At 38.7% G+C, this 19,847-nt stretch overlaps 1 protein-coding gene across 6 annotated transcripts in view; it reads left to right on the top strand.

Annotated features, from left to right (window-relative positions):
* Positions 1 to 19,847, top strand: part of LOC139761917 (sex-lethal homolog) — a 334,918-nt gene that overhangs the window by 271,722 nt on the left and 43,349 nt on the right. For 3 of the 6 annotated variants that reach the window (XR_011715643.1, XM_071686559.1, XM_071686560.1), the window contains one exon: positions 8,571 to 9,914. The exons of the other annotated variants lie outside the window; for them this stretch is intronic. Coding sequence is in view for 2 of the 3 variants with exons in the window: in XM_071686559.1 (XP_071542660.1) it covers positions 8,571 to 8,819 (249 nt within the window). In the remaining variant the exon portion in view is untranslated. Of the gene's footprint in view, positions 1 to 8,570; positions 9,915 to 19,847 lie in introns of those variants that run through there. 6 annotated transcript variants of the gene reach the window in all.

Raw genomic sequence — 19,847 nt, 5'->3', positions numbered from 1 at the left:
CTCTCTCTCTCTCTCTCTCTCTCTCTCTCTCTCTCTCTCTCTCTCTCTCTCTCTCTCTCTCTCTCTCTCTCTCTCTCTCTCTCTCTCTCTCTCTCTCTCTCTCTCTCTCTCTCTCTCTCTCTCTCTCTCTCTCTCTCTCTCTCTCTCTCTCTCTCTCTCTCTCTCTCTCTCTCTCTCTCTCTCTCTCTCTCTCTCTCTCTCTCTCTCTCTCTCTCTCTCTCTCTCTCTCTCTCTCTCTCTCTCTCTCTCTCTCTCTCCTCTCTCTCTCTCTCTCTCTCTCTCTCTCTCTCTCTCTCTCTCTCTCTCTCTCTCTCTCTCTCTCTCTCTCTCTCTCTCTCTCTCTCTCTCTCTCTCTCTCTCTCTCTCTCTCTCTCTCTCTCTCTCTCTCTCTCTCTCTCTCTCTCTCTCTCTCTCTCTCTCTCTCTCTCTCTCTCTCTCTCTCTCTCTCTCTCTCTCTCTCTCTCTCTCTCTCTCTCTCTCTCTCTCTCTCTCTCTCTTTTTTTTTTTTTCCCAAAAGAAGGAACAGAGAAGGGGGCCAGGTGAGGATATTCCCTCAAAGGCCCAGTCCTCTGTTCTTAACGCTACCTCGCTATTGTGGGAAATGGCGAATAGTATGAAAGAAAAAGAAAATATATCTTTAATACTATTCACCACTTCCCGCATTAGCGAGGTAGTGTTAAGAACAGAGGACTGGGCCTTTGAAGGAAATCCCCACTTGACCGTCTTCTCTGTTCCTTATTTTCTTATATATATGTGTATATATATATATATATATATATATATATATTTTTTTTTTTTTTTTTTTTTTTATACTTTGTCGCTGTCTCCCGCGTTTGCGAGGTAGCGCAAGGAAACAGACGAAAGAAATGGCCCAACCCCCCCCCCCCCATACACATGTACATACACACGTCCAGACACGCAAATATACATACCTACACAGCTTTCCATGGTTTACCCCAGACGCTTCACATGCCTTGCTTCAATCCACTGACAGCACGTCAACCCCTGTATACCACATGACTCCAATTCACTCTATTTCTTGCCCTCCTTTCACCCTCCTGCATGTTCAGGCCCCGATCACACAAAATCTTTTTCACTCCATCTTTCCACCTCCAATTTGGTCTCCCTCTTCTCCTCGTTCCCTCCACCTCCGACACATATATCCTCTTGGTCAATCTCTCCTCACTCATTCTCTCCATGTGCCCAAACCATTTCAAAACACCCTCTTCTGCTCTCTCGACCACGCTCTTTTTATTTCCACACATCTCTCTCACCCTTACGTTACTTACTCGATCAAACCACCTCACACCACACATTGTCCTCAAACATCTCATTTCCAGCACATCCATCCTCCTGCGCACAACTCTATCCATAGCCCACGCCTCGCAACCATACAGCATTGTTGGAACCACTATTCCCTCAAACATACCCATTTTTGCTTTCCGAGATAATGTTCTCGACTTCCACACATTTTTCAAGGCTCCCAAAATTTTCGCCCCCTCCCCCACCCTATGATCCACTTCCGCTTCCATGGTTCCATCCGCTGACAGATCCACTCCCAGATATCTAAAACACTTCACTTCCTCCAGTTTTTCTCCATTCAAACTCACCTCCCAATTGACTTGACCCTCACCCCTACTGTACCTAATAACCTTGCTCTTATTCACATTTACTCTCAACTTTCTTCTTCCACACACTTTACCAAACTCAGTCACCAGCTTCTGCAGTTTCTCACATGAATCAGCCACCAGCGCTGTATCATCAGCGAACAACAATTGACTCACTTCCCAAGCTCTCTCATCCCCAACAGACTTCATACTTGCCCCTCTTTCCAGGACTCTTGCATTTACCTCCTTTACAACCCCATCCATAAACAAATTAAACAACCATGGAGACATCACACACCCCTGCCGCAAACCTACATTCACTGAGAACCAATCACTTTCCTCTCTTCCTACACGTACACATGCCTTACATCCTCGATAAAAACTTTTCACTGCTTCTAACAACTTGCCTCCCACACCATATATTCTTAATACCTTCCACAGAGCATCTCTATCAACTCTATCATATGCCTTCTCCAGATCCATAAATGCTACATACAAATCCATTTGCTTTTCTAAGTATTTCTCACATACATTCTTCAAAGCAAACACCTGATCCACACATCCTCTACCACTTCTGAAACCGCACTGCTCTTCCCCAATCTGATGCTCTGTACATGCCTTCACCCTCTCAATCAATACCCTCCCATATAATTTACCAGGAATACTCAACAAACTTATACCTCTGTAATTTGAGCACTCACTCTTATCCCCTTTGCCTTTGTACAATGGCACTATGCACGCATTCCGCCAATCCTCAGGCACCTCACCATGAGTCATACATACATTAAATAACCTTACCAACCAGTCAACAATACAGCCACCCCCTTTCTTAATAAATTCCACTGCAATACCATCCAAACCTGCTGCCTTGCCGGCTTTCATCTTCCGCAAAGCTTTTACTACCTCTTCTCTGTTTATCAAATCATTTTCCCCAACCCTCTCACTTTGCACACCACCTCGACCAAAACACCCTATATCTGCCACTCTGTCATCAGACACATTCAACAAACCTTCAAAATACTCATTCCATCTCCTTCTCACATCACCGCTACTTGTTATCACCTCCCCATTTACGCCCTTCACTGAAGTTCCCATTTGCTCCCTTGTCTTACGCACCCTATTTACCTCCTTCCAGAACATCTTTTTATTCTCCCTAAAATTTACTGATAGTCTCTCACCCCAACTCTCATTTGCCCTTTTTTTCACCTCTTGCACCTTTCTCTTGACCTCCTGTCTCTTTCTTTTATACTTCTCCCACTCAATTGCATTTTTTCCCTGCAAAAATCGTCCAAATGCCTCTCTCTTCTCTTTCACTAATACTCTTACTTCTTCATCCCACCACTCACTACCCTTTCTAAACAGCCCACCTCCCACTCTTCTCATGCCACAAGCATCTTTTGCGCAATCCATCACTGATTCCCTAAATACATCCCATTCCTCCCCGACTCCCCTTACTTCCATTGTTCTCACCTTTTTCCATTCTGTACACAGTCTCTCCTGGTACTTCCCCACACAGGTCTCCTTCCCAAGCTCACTTACTCTCACCACCTTCTTCACCCCAACATTCACTCCTCTTTTCTGAAAACCCATACCAATCTTCACCTTATATATATATATATATTTTTTTTCATACTATTCGCTATTTCCCGCGATAGCAAGGTAGCGTTAAGAACAGAGGACTGGGCCTTTGAGGGAATATCCTCACCTGGACCTCTTCTCTGTTCCCTCTTTTGGGGGGGGGAAACGAGAGGGGAGGATTTCCAGCCCCCCGCTCCCTTCCCTTTTAGTCGCCTTCTACGACACGCAGGGAATACGTGGGAAGTATTCTTTCTCCCCTATCCCCAGGGAATATATATATATATATATATATATATATATATATATATATATATATATATATATATATTTTATTATTATCATTTTTATTATTTTGCTTTGTCACTGTCTCCCGCGTTTGCGAGGTAGCGCAAGGAAACACGAAAGAAATGGCCCAACCCACCCCCATACACATGTATATACACACACGTCCACACACGCAAATATACATACCTATACATCTCAATGTACACACATATATACACGCACAGACACATACATATATACCCATGCACACAATTCACACTGTCTGCCTTTATTCATTCCCATCGCCACCTCGCCACACATGGAATACCATCCCCCTCTCCCCTCATGTGTGCGAGGTAGAGCTAGGAAAAGACAACAAAGACCCCATCCGTCCACACCCAGTCTCAAGCTGTCACGCAATAATGCCAGAAACCACGTCTCCCTTTCCACATCCAGGCCCCACACAACTTTCCATGGTTTACCCCAGACGCTTCACATGCCCTGATTCAATCCACTGACAGCACGTCAACCCCGGTATACCACATCGATCCAATTCACTCTATTCCTTGCCCGCCTTTCACCCTCCTGCATGTTCAGGCCCCAATCATTCAAAATCTTTTTCACTCCATCTTTCCACCTCCAATTTGATTTCCCACTTCTCCTCGTTCCCTCCACCTCCGATACATATATCCTCTTGGTCAATCTTTCCTCACTCATTCTCTCCATGTGCCCAAACCATTTCAAAACACCCTCTTCTGCTCTCTCAACCACGCTCTTTTTATTTCCACACATCTATCTTACCCTTTCATTACTTACTCAATCAAACCACCTCACACCACACATTGTCCTCAAACATCTCATTTCCAGCACATCCACCCTCCTGCGCACAACTCTATCCATAGCCCACGTCTCGCAACCATACAACATTGTTGGAACCACTATTCCTTCAAACATACCCATTTTTGCTTTCCGAGATAATGTTCTCAATTTCCAAACATTCTTTAAGGCTCCCAGGATTTTCGCCCCCTCCCCCACCCTATGATTCACTTCCGCTTCCATGGGTCCATCCGCTGCCAGATCCACTCCCAGATATCTAAAACACTTTACTTCCTCCAGTTTTTCTCCATTCAAACTTACCTCCCAATTGACTTGACCCTCAACCCTACTGTACCTAATAACCTTGCTCTTATTCACATTTACTCTTAACTTTCTTCTTTCACACACTTTACCAAACTCAGGTCACCAGCTTCTGCAGTTTCACACATGAATCAGCCACCAGCGCTGTATCATCAGCGAACAACAACTGACTCACTTCCCAAGCTTTCTCATCCACAACAGACTTCATACTTGCCCCTTCTTTCCAAAACTCTTGCATTCACCTCCCTAACAACCCCATCCATAAACAAATTAAACAACCATGGAGACGTCACACACCCCTGCCGCAAACCTACATTCACTGAGAACCAATCACTTTCCTCTCTTCCTACACGTACACATGCCTTACATCCTTGATAAAAACTTTTCACTGCTTCTAACAACTTGCCTCCCACACCATATATTCTTAATACCCTCCACAAAGCATCTCTATCAACTCTATCATATGCCTTCTCTAGATCCATAAATGCTACATACAAATCCATTTGCTTTTCTAAGTATTTCTCACATACATTCTTCAAAGCAAACACCTGATCCACACATCCTCTACCACTTCTGAAACCATATATATATATATTTTTTTTTTTTTTTTCTTTAAAGAGTATGGTGATTTTGTTGGTAAGACCCTTTTGTTGACTGGGTAGGGCCTTCTTTTATCCTCTAGTAGTGCATGTGTGAAGTGCATGACTGGCCATGTTTAGTGTGCAACATTGCTTCAATGAGTGCCTGTTTAAATGGAACTTTGTACTGTAACCTTCAGTATTAATGTTTTGCTGGTATGATGTCATCATGTATTGGACTAGTTACTGCCATTGTTCTGCTTGTATCCAGTTTATTAAATGAAAATCTTAATTAACAGATTTGCTATACTTGATGTTAAGTTAAAATCTTAATTAACAGTTTTACTTTACATGATTATTTTAGATTTTCTCTATAGTTTAGGATGCATTGTGTAGGATTATCGATTTTTGTTCTGAGATTGAGTGGCTAGAGTTTGATTCTGAAAGTTAACAGGGCCTTTTTTTTTTTTCTTTTTTTTTTTTTTTTTTTTTTACACTATGCAAAACTGGTCTTTCATGTTTGCTTCCTTGACTGATCCGTCTCACCCAGGAGGGTGCCTCAGTTTTATCAGATGTAGCTGTTATCTGTTTGCTTTATCATGTTGAATTGGGATATATTCATGAGTCATTCACTAGAATTTTGATGATTTTTTTCCGTCAATTGCCTCATTTATGCTGAAGATTGATGATTGTAGTATACTTTTATGAAGATGTAGTTATTTCTACAACTGTCAAGAATCACACTAAAGCATTGCTGTGAATATGTAAAGGTTTAATGCAAAAATCAATGGTAAGACAGTGACATTAATCACTAATACATTTTGTATTTCCATGTTGTTTACCATTGGAGTAGGGTATAGATGAGTTAAAAAAGTTGTACACTAATTATTTACATATTTATGTTGTGTGTCTGTGAATTGTTGCTGTGTTCTCTTCAGTCATTAGTTAGTGTTAAAACTACCATCTGTTTGATTCATTTTTTTCATTCACTTTTTGTTTCTAGGCAAATTGACTTCAGTACATATATGATTACACCTTGATAATCTGTATATCTGAAAGATAATATAGATGGGTGGTAAGCAATATTAGATTAAAGTTGCATCCCTCTGTTTTAGTTAACTTTTCATATTGTTTAACTATCATTTTCATTCACTTAAAGCAGGTTTTTTATTTTCATTTTATATATATATATATATATATATATATATATATATATATATATATATATATATATGTATATGTATTATATATATTTATTGATTATTCTTAATCGCTGTTTCCCATGTCAGGGAGGTAATGCCAGGAAACAGACGAAGACTGGCCCATCCACTCATATACTCGTATGTATACATAAATGCCCATACATGCACATATACATAACAACATATGCATACATATACATACACAGACAAATACTTATATACGCATTTACATGTTCATGCCCTCGTCCATTCCTGTTGCTACCCTACCACACAGAAAATAGCATTCTTCCCTTTCAGAGTATGGGAAGCTGCCATGATTTTCATATTATAAAACATAGCATTTCCACATTTTTTGGACAAAACTTAATTGTAGCAACTTCATTGTAGATAGAAATTTGTGGCCATGGAAATTTGTGCTGATAATTCTTGACAGGTAGTAGTTGGTAGACAGCCACCTACCAGCTAGGTATATTACTGTTACTTCCTGCTTGGGTATCAGAAGGGTTAGTGACAGTTACATAATAGGCCCGCACTCCTTTTACCCAGAGGCTGTATTTTCTTTCTGCCTGATCCATATGTAGACTGCTGGCATTCTGCCCACAAAAAATAGTCTCTCCATGCCACACATAACCCTTGACAACACCCTTCACACAGCTTATTCTTCGTAACTCTAGGCTTTCTTGCACTGAGCATTATGTGTTAGGCCTGCCTTTTGGCAGAATAGTAGGAGCAGTAAATAGAAGTCATAGTTTGAACAATAAGAGTGGAACATTAGGTAGAATTAGTAGGTAGGAACATTATTTAGAAGTTAAACATTGGAACTTTAAGCATATCCATTAGGTAGGTGAAGTCGGTAGGTACATTTTGATAGGGGCCCATAAAAAAACACTGCGTTGAGTTACTCTTTGCCAGTGGCCTGTTAAGGGTAAGGTATGAAAGGCTGAGAAGCGGCACTGGAGTTCTCCAGTTATGGAGACTCTTTTGTCATGGTCACCCCTTTGATAGAGTTCCTGATGGGAATGGACATCAAAGAGATATGTAGATAGATAGATAATTCTTGACGGTTATTCAGATTGATAAGGCCTTTATTCTGATTCACTGTTTTGAAACGAAGCAGCTGTTTTTAACATCTGCTTCACAGAAACATAGATGGAGGGATGATTTTAAAGGGTATCTGCAGATCATGGTGAGACCACTATGTCAGATAGCAGATTGTACCAGTTTTGTATAGGTTGCCACAGATTTAAACCGGGTGAAAGTAATTGTGGCCACATGTGGAAGGATGTTCAGCATATAAAATATTTAAGTTCATTAATTGTAATGTTGTAAACCTAGAGAAAATTGTGTGCCATATCCCCATGCTACCATGTGGTCATTTACTTCAAAAGTTCCTTGTCTTAGTTTAATTTTGAATGGCTTTACACTTATTAATAACCATGGTTTTCTTGTGTTTACACCAAAACTGCTTGATTATGCTATCACCTCTCTGTCTGCTATGTGGTTCGGTAGTCAAGTTTGTCTTTGGCACCATTCTCAGAGTTCACACTCTTCCGGCACTAGCCATTTTGTGAGCTCCATTGTGAAGTCTTTGTTAATTACACATTTGTTGGAATCTAACAATGCTAACATGCCTGATTTCTTATGTGACTGATAATGAATGCTTTTGTCAACTGGTTTATGAATCTTGCTTAAAACATGTTTTGCTTGCAAATACTAATGGTAAATTGAGATCTTCTATCTTTTGAAAATTTGTATTGTGTTTAGCTAACATTTTGGCATGTCTTTTAACTTGATAATTCATGTGGAAAGCCTTCATACTCTATCTTCCTTTCCTCTCATCCTTGCATGCTGCATGAGGCATGATGTATGATGTGTGAAAAGAAACTAGTTAGTCTTTGACTGCTCATGGTAGTGATTGTTTTGTACTTAGTACTTTCAGTTAGAATATAAGTTGCATCCTTATCTGACTATTTTTTTTGTGGATGAAACTAGATGTTATCTAACCAGATTCTTTTATTATGTGCATTACCTTGGTGTGGAGACATTTAATTACATTCTTTTATATTTTGTTTTACTTAGTCTCTGTTAATGGCTTTGGTCATTGTTAAAATCTCTTTTGTTATGGTAATATCCCATGTGGTGAGGGCACTAAACAGTGCTGAGTTAGTGCTTTCATTGATTTCTTGTTCCACAATCCACGACAGAATCGTCAGTACCAGCAGGGCGGCAAGATGGCCCCAGACCGAACCGCCAATCGCTATAACCCCATTGGCAGTGGTGGCGGCTATGGTGGCGGTTATGGCGGTGGTGGGACCGGTACAGGCTATTCCAACCACACGGGTGGCCAATCCTCATTCTACAGCTTCTCCACACCATCGTTTAGTGGAGGAAACTACACATCGTTCTCCGGCATGAGTAGTACCTCAGGCAGCGGCGGTTACAGTCGGTACTGAGGCCGGTCCGTGTGTATGTTTTGAGTGACAAAAACAGGCTACCTGCAGGAGCTAAAAAAAAATACATAATGCAATCAACCTATTCCAGTTTGTTTTTTTGTAGGTGAAAAGAAGAGTACACAGAGCTATCTACCTGTTCCATGGTTTAATTATTGATTTTTTTTCAATGATAGTGTTTTCAGCCAGAAGATTGTTTTATCTTGTAAATTTTCTTTCATATAAATAGTGGCATTATGTATAAACCCTCCAATTGAGGGAACTGACTGCTGCATTGTTAGTAAAGAAATTATGTTCATCCAGTGACACATTCAGGCTTTATGGTCATTTGAGGGATTGTGCTGTGCATTTTAAATGCTTAGACCTCTGGTGTAGTCATCTTCAGAGTTGTTTAACTGCACTTTTTGAACTTTGAGCTCTGTTTTTATGTGGTAGAAGCAGGAGGTCTTTCATTGTTTATTTTATATTTTTGGGTGTCATCAGAAAATTATTACCTCCAATTAATGTCACTCGTGAAAATTTTATCATATATATATAATTTTTTTTATACCTTTATTGCCTTTCTTTTTTTTCTGAGTCATGCCTTGGCCAGGTTTTGGTTCTGGTACCAGCATTTTTTTTCCCATATCTGTATACTTTTTACTTTTTTTGATACATATTAACCAACGAAATGTCGGAAGGGTGTGTTTTTCATTATTTTATTATACTATGGATTTTTCTGCAGCAGGCGTATGATGCTGCTGTAGCTAGATTGTCATTTATTATGGTTATGATACTGTAGTCTTATTCATATATCCCATAATTACATAATTGATGGTTTCATATATCTTTTTCCATATGCGTTCTTTGATGCTTGGAAAAAAATAGTTTGATTTTTTTGTACTGTAAGATGTTATTTGTTTTTCATTGAAATTTTGTCTGAAAATAATTTTGTTTATCATGTTATATTATTGATCGGTAGCCACCATACCTGAACGTACTGTAAGATTTTTTTTTTTTCTTATGATAAACTCCAAATGTTTTGTACAGTGCAACATTATTTTTGCTCACACTGTAATAAGTTACTTGACAGATATATTTAATAAAGTGAAACTATCATATGTGCTTTTCTCCCCTGGTGATTATTATATTATTATTATTATTATTATTATCATTATTTTCATTATTATTATTATTGTTATTATTATTATTATTATTATTATTATTATTATTATTATGATTAATACTGTTTTTATCATGATAGCTAGAGAGTAGATGTACGCAAGTGATGCAGTTGTTCGTTAGTTTTTGACACTACCTCTATAAAGTGGGAGAAGCAGTAATAAATACACAAAATATGATTTTATTAGATTATAAATTGGGTGAAGCTTTTCATTTATAAATCTTGATTACTAGTATCGAATTAGTGGTAAAAACTTGTACCACCTTAATTAGGATAAGGATGGTCCCCATGATATGAGTGGGCTGCATTCCTAGGAAAGTTGTTGGTATAGCAGAAGCTAATTGATTGGAGCTTGTTTTTCCATTTAGATGAATATAATGGAGGAGGAGTTTGTATTCCTGGCCCTGGGTGTTGGGTACTTTGGTTCCAAGTCTGCCGCCCATTATCGCTGTTATTTTTGTGAATAATTGAATGGTAATTAGTTATTTAGTTTGATAAGAGTACAATTTGCCATGTCATATACTGACAGTATTTTGAAAGCTTTACCATATACGCAAGCTTTTGTATGCTTTATTCTTCAGGCATGTTCACTTTAACGTCTGTTGCTCATTTTCTCCATTATTCTTATTAGTATCAAAATAATTATTAGTTCTTGCATTAGGAAAGAACCAACTGAAGAGAACTGTGTCAAAAAAGTACATGGAAAGTATAATTCATCATACCATTCACCAAGTATGATTTGATTATCTTGAATGGGAGGTGATCACTAACATTAATGTGCTATATAGCAGTTCCATCTATACCATCCATTTTCTCCATTATTTTTCTGAATATGTATATAGTTATATGTTGACGAATTAAGTAAGAACCTGCAGAAGAGAGTTGTGTAGACAAAATATATAAAGAATACAATTTACCACATCATTTTTACCTAGTATAATTTGAGTTCTGCCATGGGTGCCAGCATCCTCATAGTGCTAACTCTTCCATCTGCTGTATTATATATTTATATTTATAAATGATTATTAGTTCATGCATTTGGTAAGAATATATTGAAGAGAACTGTATAGAAAAAATATATGAAAATGCAATTTACTGTTGAGAGAACTAGAAAGGGTACTCTGAAATGGTTTGGGCATATGGAGAACATGAGGGAGGAAAGATTGACAGAGAGTAAATGTCAGAAGCGGAGGGGACAAGGAGAAACATAAAACTGAATTGGAGATGGAGGAATGAAGTGGAAAAGGTTTTGCGTGCTTTGAGCCTGAGCATACATGATAGAGAATAACATCATATGTAGAGGGTGACATGATGACACTGGCCAGAAGGAGGGCATATGAAATGATTAGAGAAAACCACAAAGAGGTGTGGGGGCCCTGGTTGTAGATGGAAGGGCTGTGATTTTGGTGCATTATACATAACAGCTGAAGAGTAAGTGCAGGGAATGAGGCCATTTCTTTGTTCATGATGCTACCCCACTGACTTGGGAAACAGGGACCACTGGTAAGAAAAAGGAGTTACTGTATCAGTCACTGAGTATAAGATAGATGTTTTGAATCAATTGCTGGTGTAAGTTTCGGTATACAAATTGTACCAGTTAGCACTATTAATTCTGTCACCCATTTTATCTTATTTTTTGAATATGTAAATAGTTATTAGTTCATAGATTAGATAAGAACCCACTGAAAAGGATCATGTAGAAAAATGTTTAAAAAATACAATTTACCTCATTTACTAAATGAATTTGAGTTTTGCTTTGGGTGGTAGCTTACTCATCTTGCCAACTCATCCATCTAATGTACCACCCATTTTTCTGTTATTTTTGTGAATATCTAAGTAATACTCACTACATTTAGCTCATGTGGACAAGGACAACAGACTGAAACAGAAGCACAGTGATGAATGAATACATGCCCAGCAGAGTGAAAACTAGTCAGTATGTGGCGGTGCTTACATAAATACGTGTACAGCTGAGCAGTAACCAGCCACAGCATATCATAGGTGGCACTGGCTCCCTAAACAGACTGCAGCACACAGCTGAAAGTGGTTTGCTTGGTGAATTTGAATAGAGTAGACACCTGCTTGTTTAAGTGGATTTTTGCCTCATATGTCAGATTTGTTGTTTGTATATTTGCACACTCATATACTTTTAACTTGAACACCTGTATAGTGGGGGCTGGTGTAATGCTATTTTTAACACAAAAACTGCAACCCTAATGCTAGTTTTTGTTTAACAGCACTAGCATATACATTCTGTTGTCTTAGTATCATCAGTGAGGTGTTGAGAATATAATGCCTTGATAAGAATAGGAAAAATAAAGTACATTGGGAAGTTTTAAAGGAAATTGATTTGCCTTTGCTGTATATTGATATCAGAGCTGTCTTACCAGAGTAGGTGAGGAAGTATTGCATGACCAATTATGTCAGAGTCACATTTTAATGCTTGCAAAAATTGTAATTGTCTTAAAACCAGTTTGAAAATCTGTTTAAAAACAGTACTGCAATTATTTGCTAAGCCATACCCCATGGCACCACCAGCAATGATATCATAAAACTCCTTGCTCATCTGCCACGTTGGAATGTTTCTCAAACATCAAAGGCGAGGAGGCAGTAAGCTAAGCTAAAAGTATCTCTTAATAAGTTTGCTAACTCTGTGATCGACCTTGCTACCTATATTGTAATACATGACAAATTTGACTACTTTGTGGTACATTAAACAAATGACATTTTTTTTTTCATAAATGTTTGACTCTTCCTGCATTACTGAGGCAGCACCAAGGACAGATGAAAAAATGGCCCCATTTGCTTGCCTCACCTCTCAAACACATTTATAATGCACCAAACCCAGTGCCCTCCTATCCTTAACCAGGCACAATAGACCTTTTTTTTTGTCTTCCCTGGTTCAGCTCATTGACCACATGTCATTCCCAGTATACCACACGATACTTGATCCACACATGTTCGTCCACTCGAAACCACATTGTTTCCTCTGAGTCTGAAACTTTGTACATGCTACCACCCTCTCAGTTGCCACTCCAATACTACTTATGCATTCAACAAACTTATATCTCTGTTATCTCAGCATTTACTTTTGTCCTCCTTGCTTTAATACAATGGCACAATACAGGCATATCACCAATCTTCAGGCTTCTAGCCATGAGCCTTACACACTGCGAAAATCCTAACTAACCAGTCAACAGTACCATCAACCCCTTTTTAAAAACATTCTACTGCAGTTCCATCCATTCTAGCCACTTTATCACACTTCATTTTGCATTAGGCTTTCACCACCTCTCCTATTTTCAGCAGATTACTTCACATACATCTACATCCAAAACTTCCAACATCTACCACCTTATTATTGAACACATTTGATAACCCTTCGGGATACTCACTCCATCTTTCCTTGTCACTTCTGCTTGTTACCACTTCCCATTTGCCCCTTTCACCAATGTTTCCATTTGATCTCTTATTTTTCTCAAACTATTAACCCCCTTAGAGAGCATTTTCATATTTGTCCTGATGTTGATTTATACAGTACTCACTAACTCCAACTCTTATTTCCCCACTTTTTTAGCCCTGCACTTTCCTCTTAACCTCCTGTGTCTTTCTCCTGTATATCTCCCAATAATTTGCACACATTCCATGCAAATAATGCCAATATGCCTCTCTTTTCTTTCACTAGCAGCTCAACTTCCTCATCCCTCCACTCTCAAGCTTTTCTCACATTTCCACTTACCACCTTCCACATGCCTCAAACTTCTCTGACACATGTAAGCAGTGCTTCTCTAAACACCTCCCTTATGTCACCCACTCCCTTTGCTTCATATACTCTCACAGTTTACTATTCTACATGCAATCTATCCTGGTATCTCTTCTGATAAGCCTCATCCCGAAGTCAGTCACTTTCATGATCCTCTTCCCACCAATATCATCTCTTTTCCTAAAGGCTCAACAAACCTTCACCATCTCCTACAAGTACAGATGATCCCCGACTTATAATGGTTTGACTTATGATTTTTTACTTTGAGATATTCAACACTTTATTACAAGATAGGCTTTGTGTTAGATGATTTTGTCTAATTGTAGGGTAATGTAGGTGTTCTGAGAATATTTAAGGTATGCTAGGCTAAGCTATGGTGTTTGTAGGGTTAGATGTACAGTATTAAATGTATTTTCGACATGATATTTTCAACTTACATTGGGTTTATCGGAATGTAACCCAATCATAAGTTGAGGGGTATCTGTAATAATTAGACATCCCTCCAGCTGCACCTTCTCTTTATACATATCAATTAATATGTGGTCCAATAATACCCCATTACCATCATCCATCATCCATATATACTTAAACCAAGTCCCTCTTTTGAACCAGGAATTCTCAGTCAGCAGACCTTTTTCCACACAGATTTCCACAAGCTGTTAACCATCCTTATTCACAACACTGGGTACCCCATTCCCCCCCATTAAACCCTCAGCTGCCAAATTACCCTTTCTCACATTCAAGTTTTCTTACACCAAAACTGCTGACACTCACTCATCTCCCAGAACTCTTGCCTCTCATTTCCAGTTTTTGCTGGACTGCTCTGGCTCTTCTTTCCCGTCAGGTTACTGTAAATATTAAGTCTCTTATTTTAGTCTGCTTTGTGAACATTTTGTGCCTTTTTGTTTTTATGGAGACGTACAGTGGATGGCTTATGGGCAGTAGCAGATTACCAACCATTCCTCTCAGTAATTACTTAAACATGAAATAACTGATATTTATTCACAGTTGCCCATAATGTTGAAACATGTACCTAACAGTCATTGCAGAGGCCTTCTCTCCCATCTTGGTCCAAGATCATTCAGACTTGTTTCACTACCCAGCTTAGACTGTTGGAGGCTGTGGCCCACATCCTGACTGGTATGGTATGCCATAGATATATTCACAGGTCCTGTTCAATTTTTTTTGTTGAACTATCGAACATTCTTTGGTGTTTCTAATGACTGCATGTAAAGTATAAGCCCCTTATCATTTTTGTATTCTTTCCTACCCTGAGAATTCACATTCTTCAGGTTAATAAGAAGTGTATCTAACCTGATAGTCCTCAAAGATATTCATATGACAGAGAAGAATATTATATTGAAAAGCATATTTTGTTCATTATTATCTGTCTGGTAATGTTAAGAGGTTTTGTAGAAGAACCAGCATAAAACATTTGGAAGTGGGGTTAGACCTAAATATCAAGTGAGTTGCTAACACGTAAGTTATCATTTATAGATTGTTGATTTATTGATATTTATTATAAACCTTTTCTTGTTATGATTGGTGTGATTTATTGATGATTATTTTCACAATAGCAAATTTACGAGAAATTTGTAATGATGGCTGTGTATCTATATAGTGGACACCTGCTCCCAGCTGAAACTCCCTCATGGGTTTGGTTACAACAGTAGAATCTCCATAACTAGTGAACTGCAGTGCTGCTTCTTATCCTATAGTGTTTCACCCTTAACAGGCCACAGGTGGAGGGCAACTCTAGTGCAGTGATTGCAGAGGCTGCTACTTAATGTTACTGCTGACTACTACTACCACCTAGTTCCTACTACTACTTCTGCGTAATGTTTCTATCTAATGCTCCTGCTTAAATGTTCCTACTTACTATTTTTATCTAGAGCTCTTACCATTTTGCTAAAAGGCAGGGCTAGGTCATGTTGCTTAAGTGTGACTTAAGTGTTGTCGAGAATTATGTATGACAAGGAGAGATTGTGTATTTGTGGATAGAATGCCAGTAGTCCATGTGTGGGTGACAAAGAAAAAAAGACAGCTGGCAGGGTCAAAGGAGTGCAACTTGACAACCACTGAAGCACTGGCTCACTACACAGATGTCACTAACCCTTACAATACCTAGGCGGGTAGTACTAGTAACATACCTCCATGGTCGTTGGCTGCCCATCAACTGCTGCCTTCTTGTAGGTAGTAGTTGTGAAGGCAGTTGTATGTCTTGAAACTTGACATGTTCAACTTTCTCTTCAACTTCGTGTTCAGCATCACTTATGTAAAGATTTGGATCTGGATAAGGGATCTTTTGACCAGGACTCTTTCTTTTTTTCAACTTGGGGGATCAGCATGCACACTCAAAGAAAATGGAAGATAGGAAGGTGAATTCACTCTTGCTATATCTTCTTATATATTTATATTCTTTGTTGATTTTCTTTGTGTATTAGTCACATAATTGCATCATCAGAAAAAACAAGAAGTAGTCTACTTCACTACTTTTATCACAAATGCTTGTATGAGCTGAAATACTACTGCATTTTTTTTTTCTTTTTATTTACCTAAGACAGCAGTGGCAACTGAATGCCCGGACCAAGGCCACCTCATTATTGGAGAATGGTTTGGTAAATTGGAGATGAAAGGATGGAGTGAAAAAGATTTTGAGTGATCGGGTCCTGAAGATACAGGAGGGTGAAAGGCATGCAAGGATGTGGTATACCAGGGTTGATGTGCTGTCAGTGGATTGAACCAGGGCATGTGAAGGGTCTGGGGTAAACCATGGAAAGTTTTGTAGGGCCCAATGTGGAAAGGGAGCTGTGGTTCCAGTGCATCATTACACATGACAGTTAGAGACTGAGTGTGAATGAATGTGGCCTTTTTATCTTTTGCTGGTGGTACCGTGTGCGTGCACCTGGGGAGGGGTTGCTATTTCATGCGTGGTGGGGAGGCAACGGGAATGGATGAAGGCAGCAAGTATGAATATGTACGTGTATATATGTATATGTATGTATTCATTGAAATGTATAGGTATGTATATGTGCGTTTGTGTATATACATGTGTAAATGGGAGGGTTCAGCAATTCTTTCGTCTCTTTCCTTGCGCTACCTTGCTTATGTGGGAGACGGCATTTAAGCATGATAAATGTAAAAAAAGTAAATTAATATTCATTTATTCATTATACTTGATTGCCATTTCCTGTGTCAGTGAGGTAGCTCCAGGAAACAGATGAAGAATGGCCCATCCATTTATATAAACATATATGTACATAAATGCCCATACACGCTCATATACATACATATATATATATATACACATAGACATATCCATATATACACATGTACATATTCATACTTGCTTACCTTCATCCATTTTTGATGCCACCCTGCCCCACAAGAAATAGCATCACTACACACACACATACATACCCAATCCTAAGCCAGGTACCCATCTTATTAACCAATCCCTTGGGGAGGATGAACAGTTAAGTAGGATTTGAACCACTGTGGGCTTTGTCCCAGGTAGTCTGTGACTACACTATGGTGACGGTTGCTAATTGCTACATTATTAAGGTCCAAAAACACAAAGGTTGTCATAGGTTTAAAGGTGAGTTGGGGAGTTTATGGCTTTGCAGTTAAATATAGTGTTGTCAATGTCAAACAGAAGTGAGGGACAGCTCTTGGCACCACTTGTGCCGGGAACATATTCTACTTATTCATCTTTTGTCACTTTCAAAGCTGGAAGAGTCAGCGTCCATAGAATTACTCTTTGCACATTCAAAAGACATCATCATTATCAGGTAATTCAGGAACATATGATTGGTCCTTTAAATCTAACATAAACTGCTCACTTTACTTTTTGAAAAACTTGCAGATAATATGCTTTCTTTGACGTGGCTGGAGGGAGGCAGACAGTGGAGAGAGATTAGTACATATTGCCAACTTCATAGTCATCCAGGCTCATCAGATGACATTTAAATGGAGGTGCAAAACTTGATTAGATATACGCATAGAGGAAATGTCCAGCTTGCATAAACTTGATGAGAGGAAATGTTCAGCTTGCATAGATCCATATCTTGAGGAATGTAAAGGCTAAAGAGTTTTGGATGCCATCATGGTTTCAATATTTTTCCTCATTTTGCTTACTGCATCTTTCCCCTTCAGTTTAATGTTTTACAGACTCATGCTTGTTTTACTAATAGGGCACTGTTTTTGAATGCAAATTGGAAATATGCTTTCCAAGATTTTCCAAATGTAAATTATGATATATTTGCGTGTGTGGACGTGTATGTATATACATGTGTATGGGGGTGGGTTGGGCTATTTCTTTCGTCTGTTTCCTTGCGCTACCTCGCAAACGCGGGAGACAGTGACAAAGCAACATGATAATAATATTAATAATATCTCTCCTGTCTACTTTCTGAAATACAGCTTCATTGTTTTCAGTCATTCTTAGTGGTTAATTATTTATAATGTCAGTGTCAGCTGTGAAAGTTTTTTCAGTTTTGCCCACCTTGAAACTGATGTTAACATTCAGCATTCTTCGATCCAAGAGAGTATTAGTGATTTTATCTCTCTTGTCAAAGTTCCATTAAATGTAGCCTGTCATCTTTTTGTTCTGTTCTGGTAAAGTAAGGTAAAGTGTAAAGGCTCTGTAACTGCTTGACCTCTATTGATGTTGCATCAGAAACATGATATTCATATCTGTCAAGTCTCCTTTTCATCTTCCCCATAATGAAGCAGAAACTTTTTACAACATAAGAGCATGTTATTATTAGTGGTCCATTTCAGAATACAGCTGGTGTCTTTGTAGGTTTTCACTGTTCCTACCGATGAAATTTACATATTTATTCTGATATCATCTGCTTAGAATGATATGAAACTTTTCCCATATAGTACAGAAGAAATGGCAGAGGTGCATGCACATTTCCATGAGCAATAACACTTTTTACATAGAAGGCATTGGATATTTACTTTATCCTTCTTCCCACCTCACCAGTTACTCCCATTTTATGCAGTGATGTCATGGTCTCATTTGTCAAGGGCTGTTGCAGTGTGTATATTACATAAGTGTTTTTTCTTTTGCTATTCCTCTACAGTGTTACTGTAATGTGTAAACAATAGTGAGGGGCATGATCTTACTTAAAACCCCTGTAACCCTTGGGTATGTAGATTTTTAAATTCTGTCAAATAAGTTCTATCTCAGGACATCCAGGTGCAGTGACATTGTTGTTGGCCAGTGTTTTTTAAAGGCTTTGCTTCTTCCTCTATGTAAGTCAGTTTTATACATTCTGGAATCCAGGCCCTTTCCAGAGGAGTTGTAGTGCCCATGCTGATATTCTTCAAGAGAGCAGAATGAATGAGAATGCTGTCAATGTCCCTCTTGAAGGCCTGTGGCATGGTGACTATAGGGGGATTCCTGTTAAAGAAAAGGTTGTTGAGGTCATATATCTCAAATTGTTAACTCGCTGAAAAGATTTAAACTGATTCCTTAGAATATCACTCATCTCCATGGCTTCATCTATGTATGTGCCCTCTGGTTTTTGGTGGGCTAATGGTACTTTGGATTCTTGATCTGTGTTATACATATGAATACAAATATTTCTTTCCTATGCAGCCTGTCCAACAAGCAGGTTCCTCAAGTTCAATTCTACCCTATGAAATTGCTGAGGAAGCTCACTCTTTTCCATCAATTCTCCAGTCACTGGAGCCAGTTGCTCAGCTAACAAAGGTGGTCTCAACCAATCAATGACAGCCGATGTCAATGGGCCCTGCTCCCAGCCATTAAGAGCTCACACTTCCGTAAAATCACTTCACAGACACTTATATCTTCTGCTGCAGGCAGCCAACTTGTCATAGATCAGTATCCTTTTCTTAATGTTTCAATAATTATTTTATTGAGTTGATTATATGATTCCTTGAGAGATATATTTTACTTATATATTCATAAATATGGAGTCAGTATTCATAAATATGGAGTGAGTATTTTGAAGGTTTGTTGAATGTGTTTGATGATAGAGTGGCAGATATAGGGTGTTTTGGTCGAGGTTGTGTGCAGAGTGAGAGGGTTAGGGAAAATGATTTGGTAAACAGAGAAGAGGTAGTAAAAGCTTTG

Source organism: Panulirus ornatus, chromosome 42, assembly GCF_036320965.1.
Source record: "Panulirus ornatus isolate Po-2019 chromosome 42, ASM3632096v1, whole genome shotgun sequence".
NCBI classification, from domain to species: domain Eukaryota; kingdom Metazoa; phylum Arthropoda; class Malacostraca; order Decapoda; family Palinuridae; genus Panulirus; species Panulirus ornatus.
The sequence above is the reverse complement of the archived record's forward strand: the minus strand, read 5'-3'. Positions and strand labels throughout refer to the sequence as shown.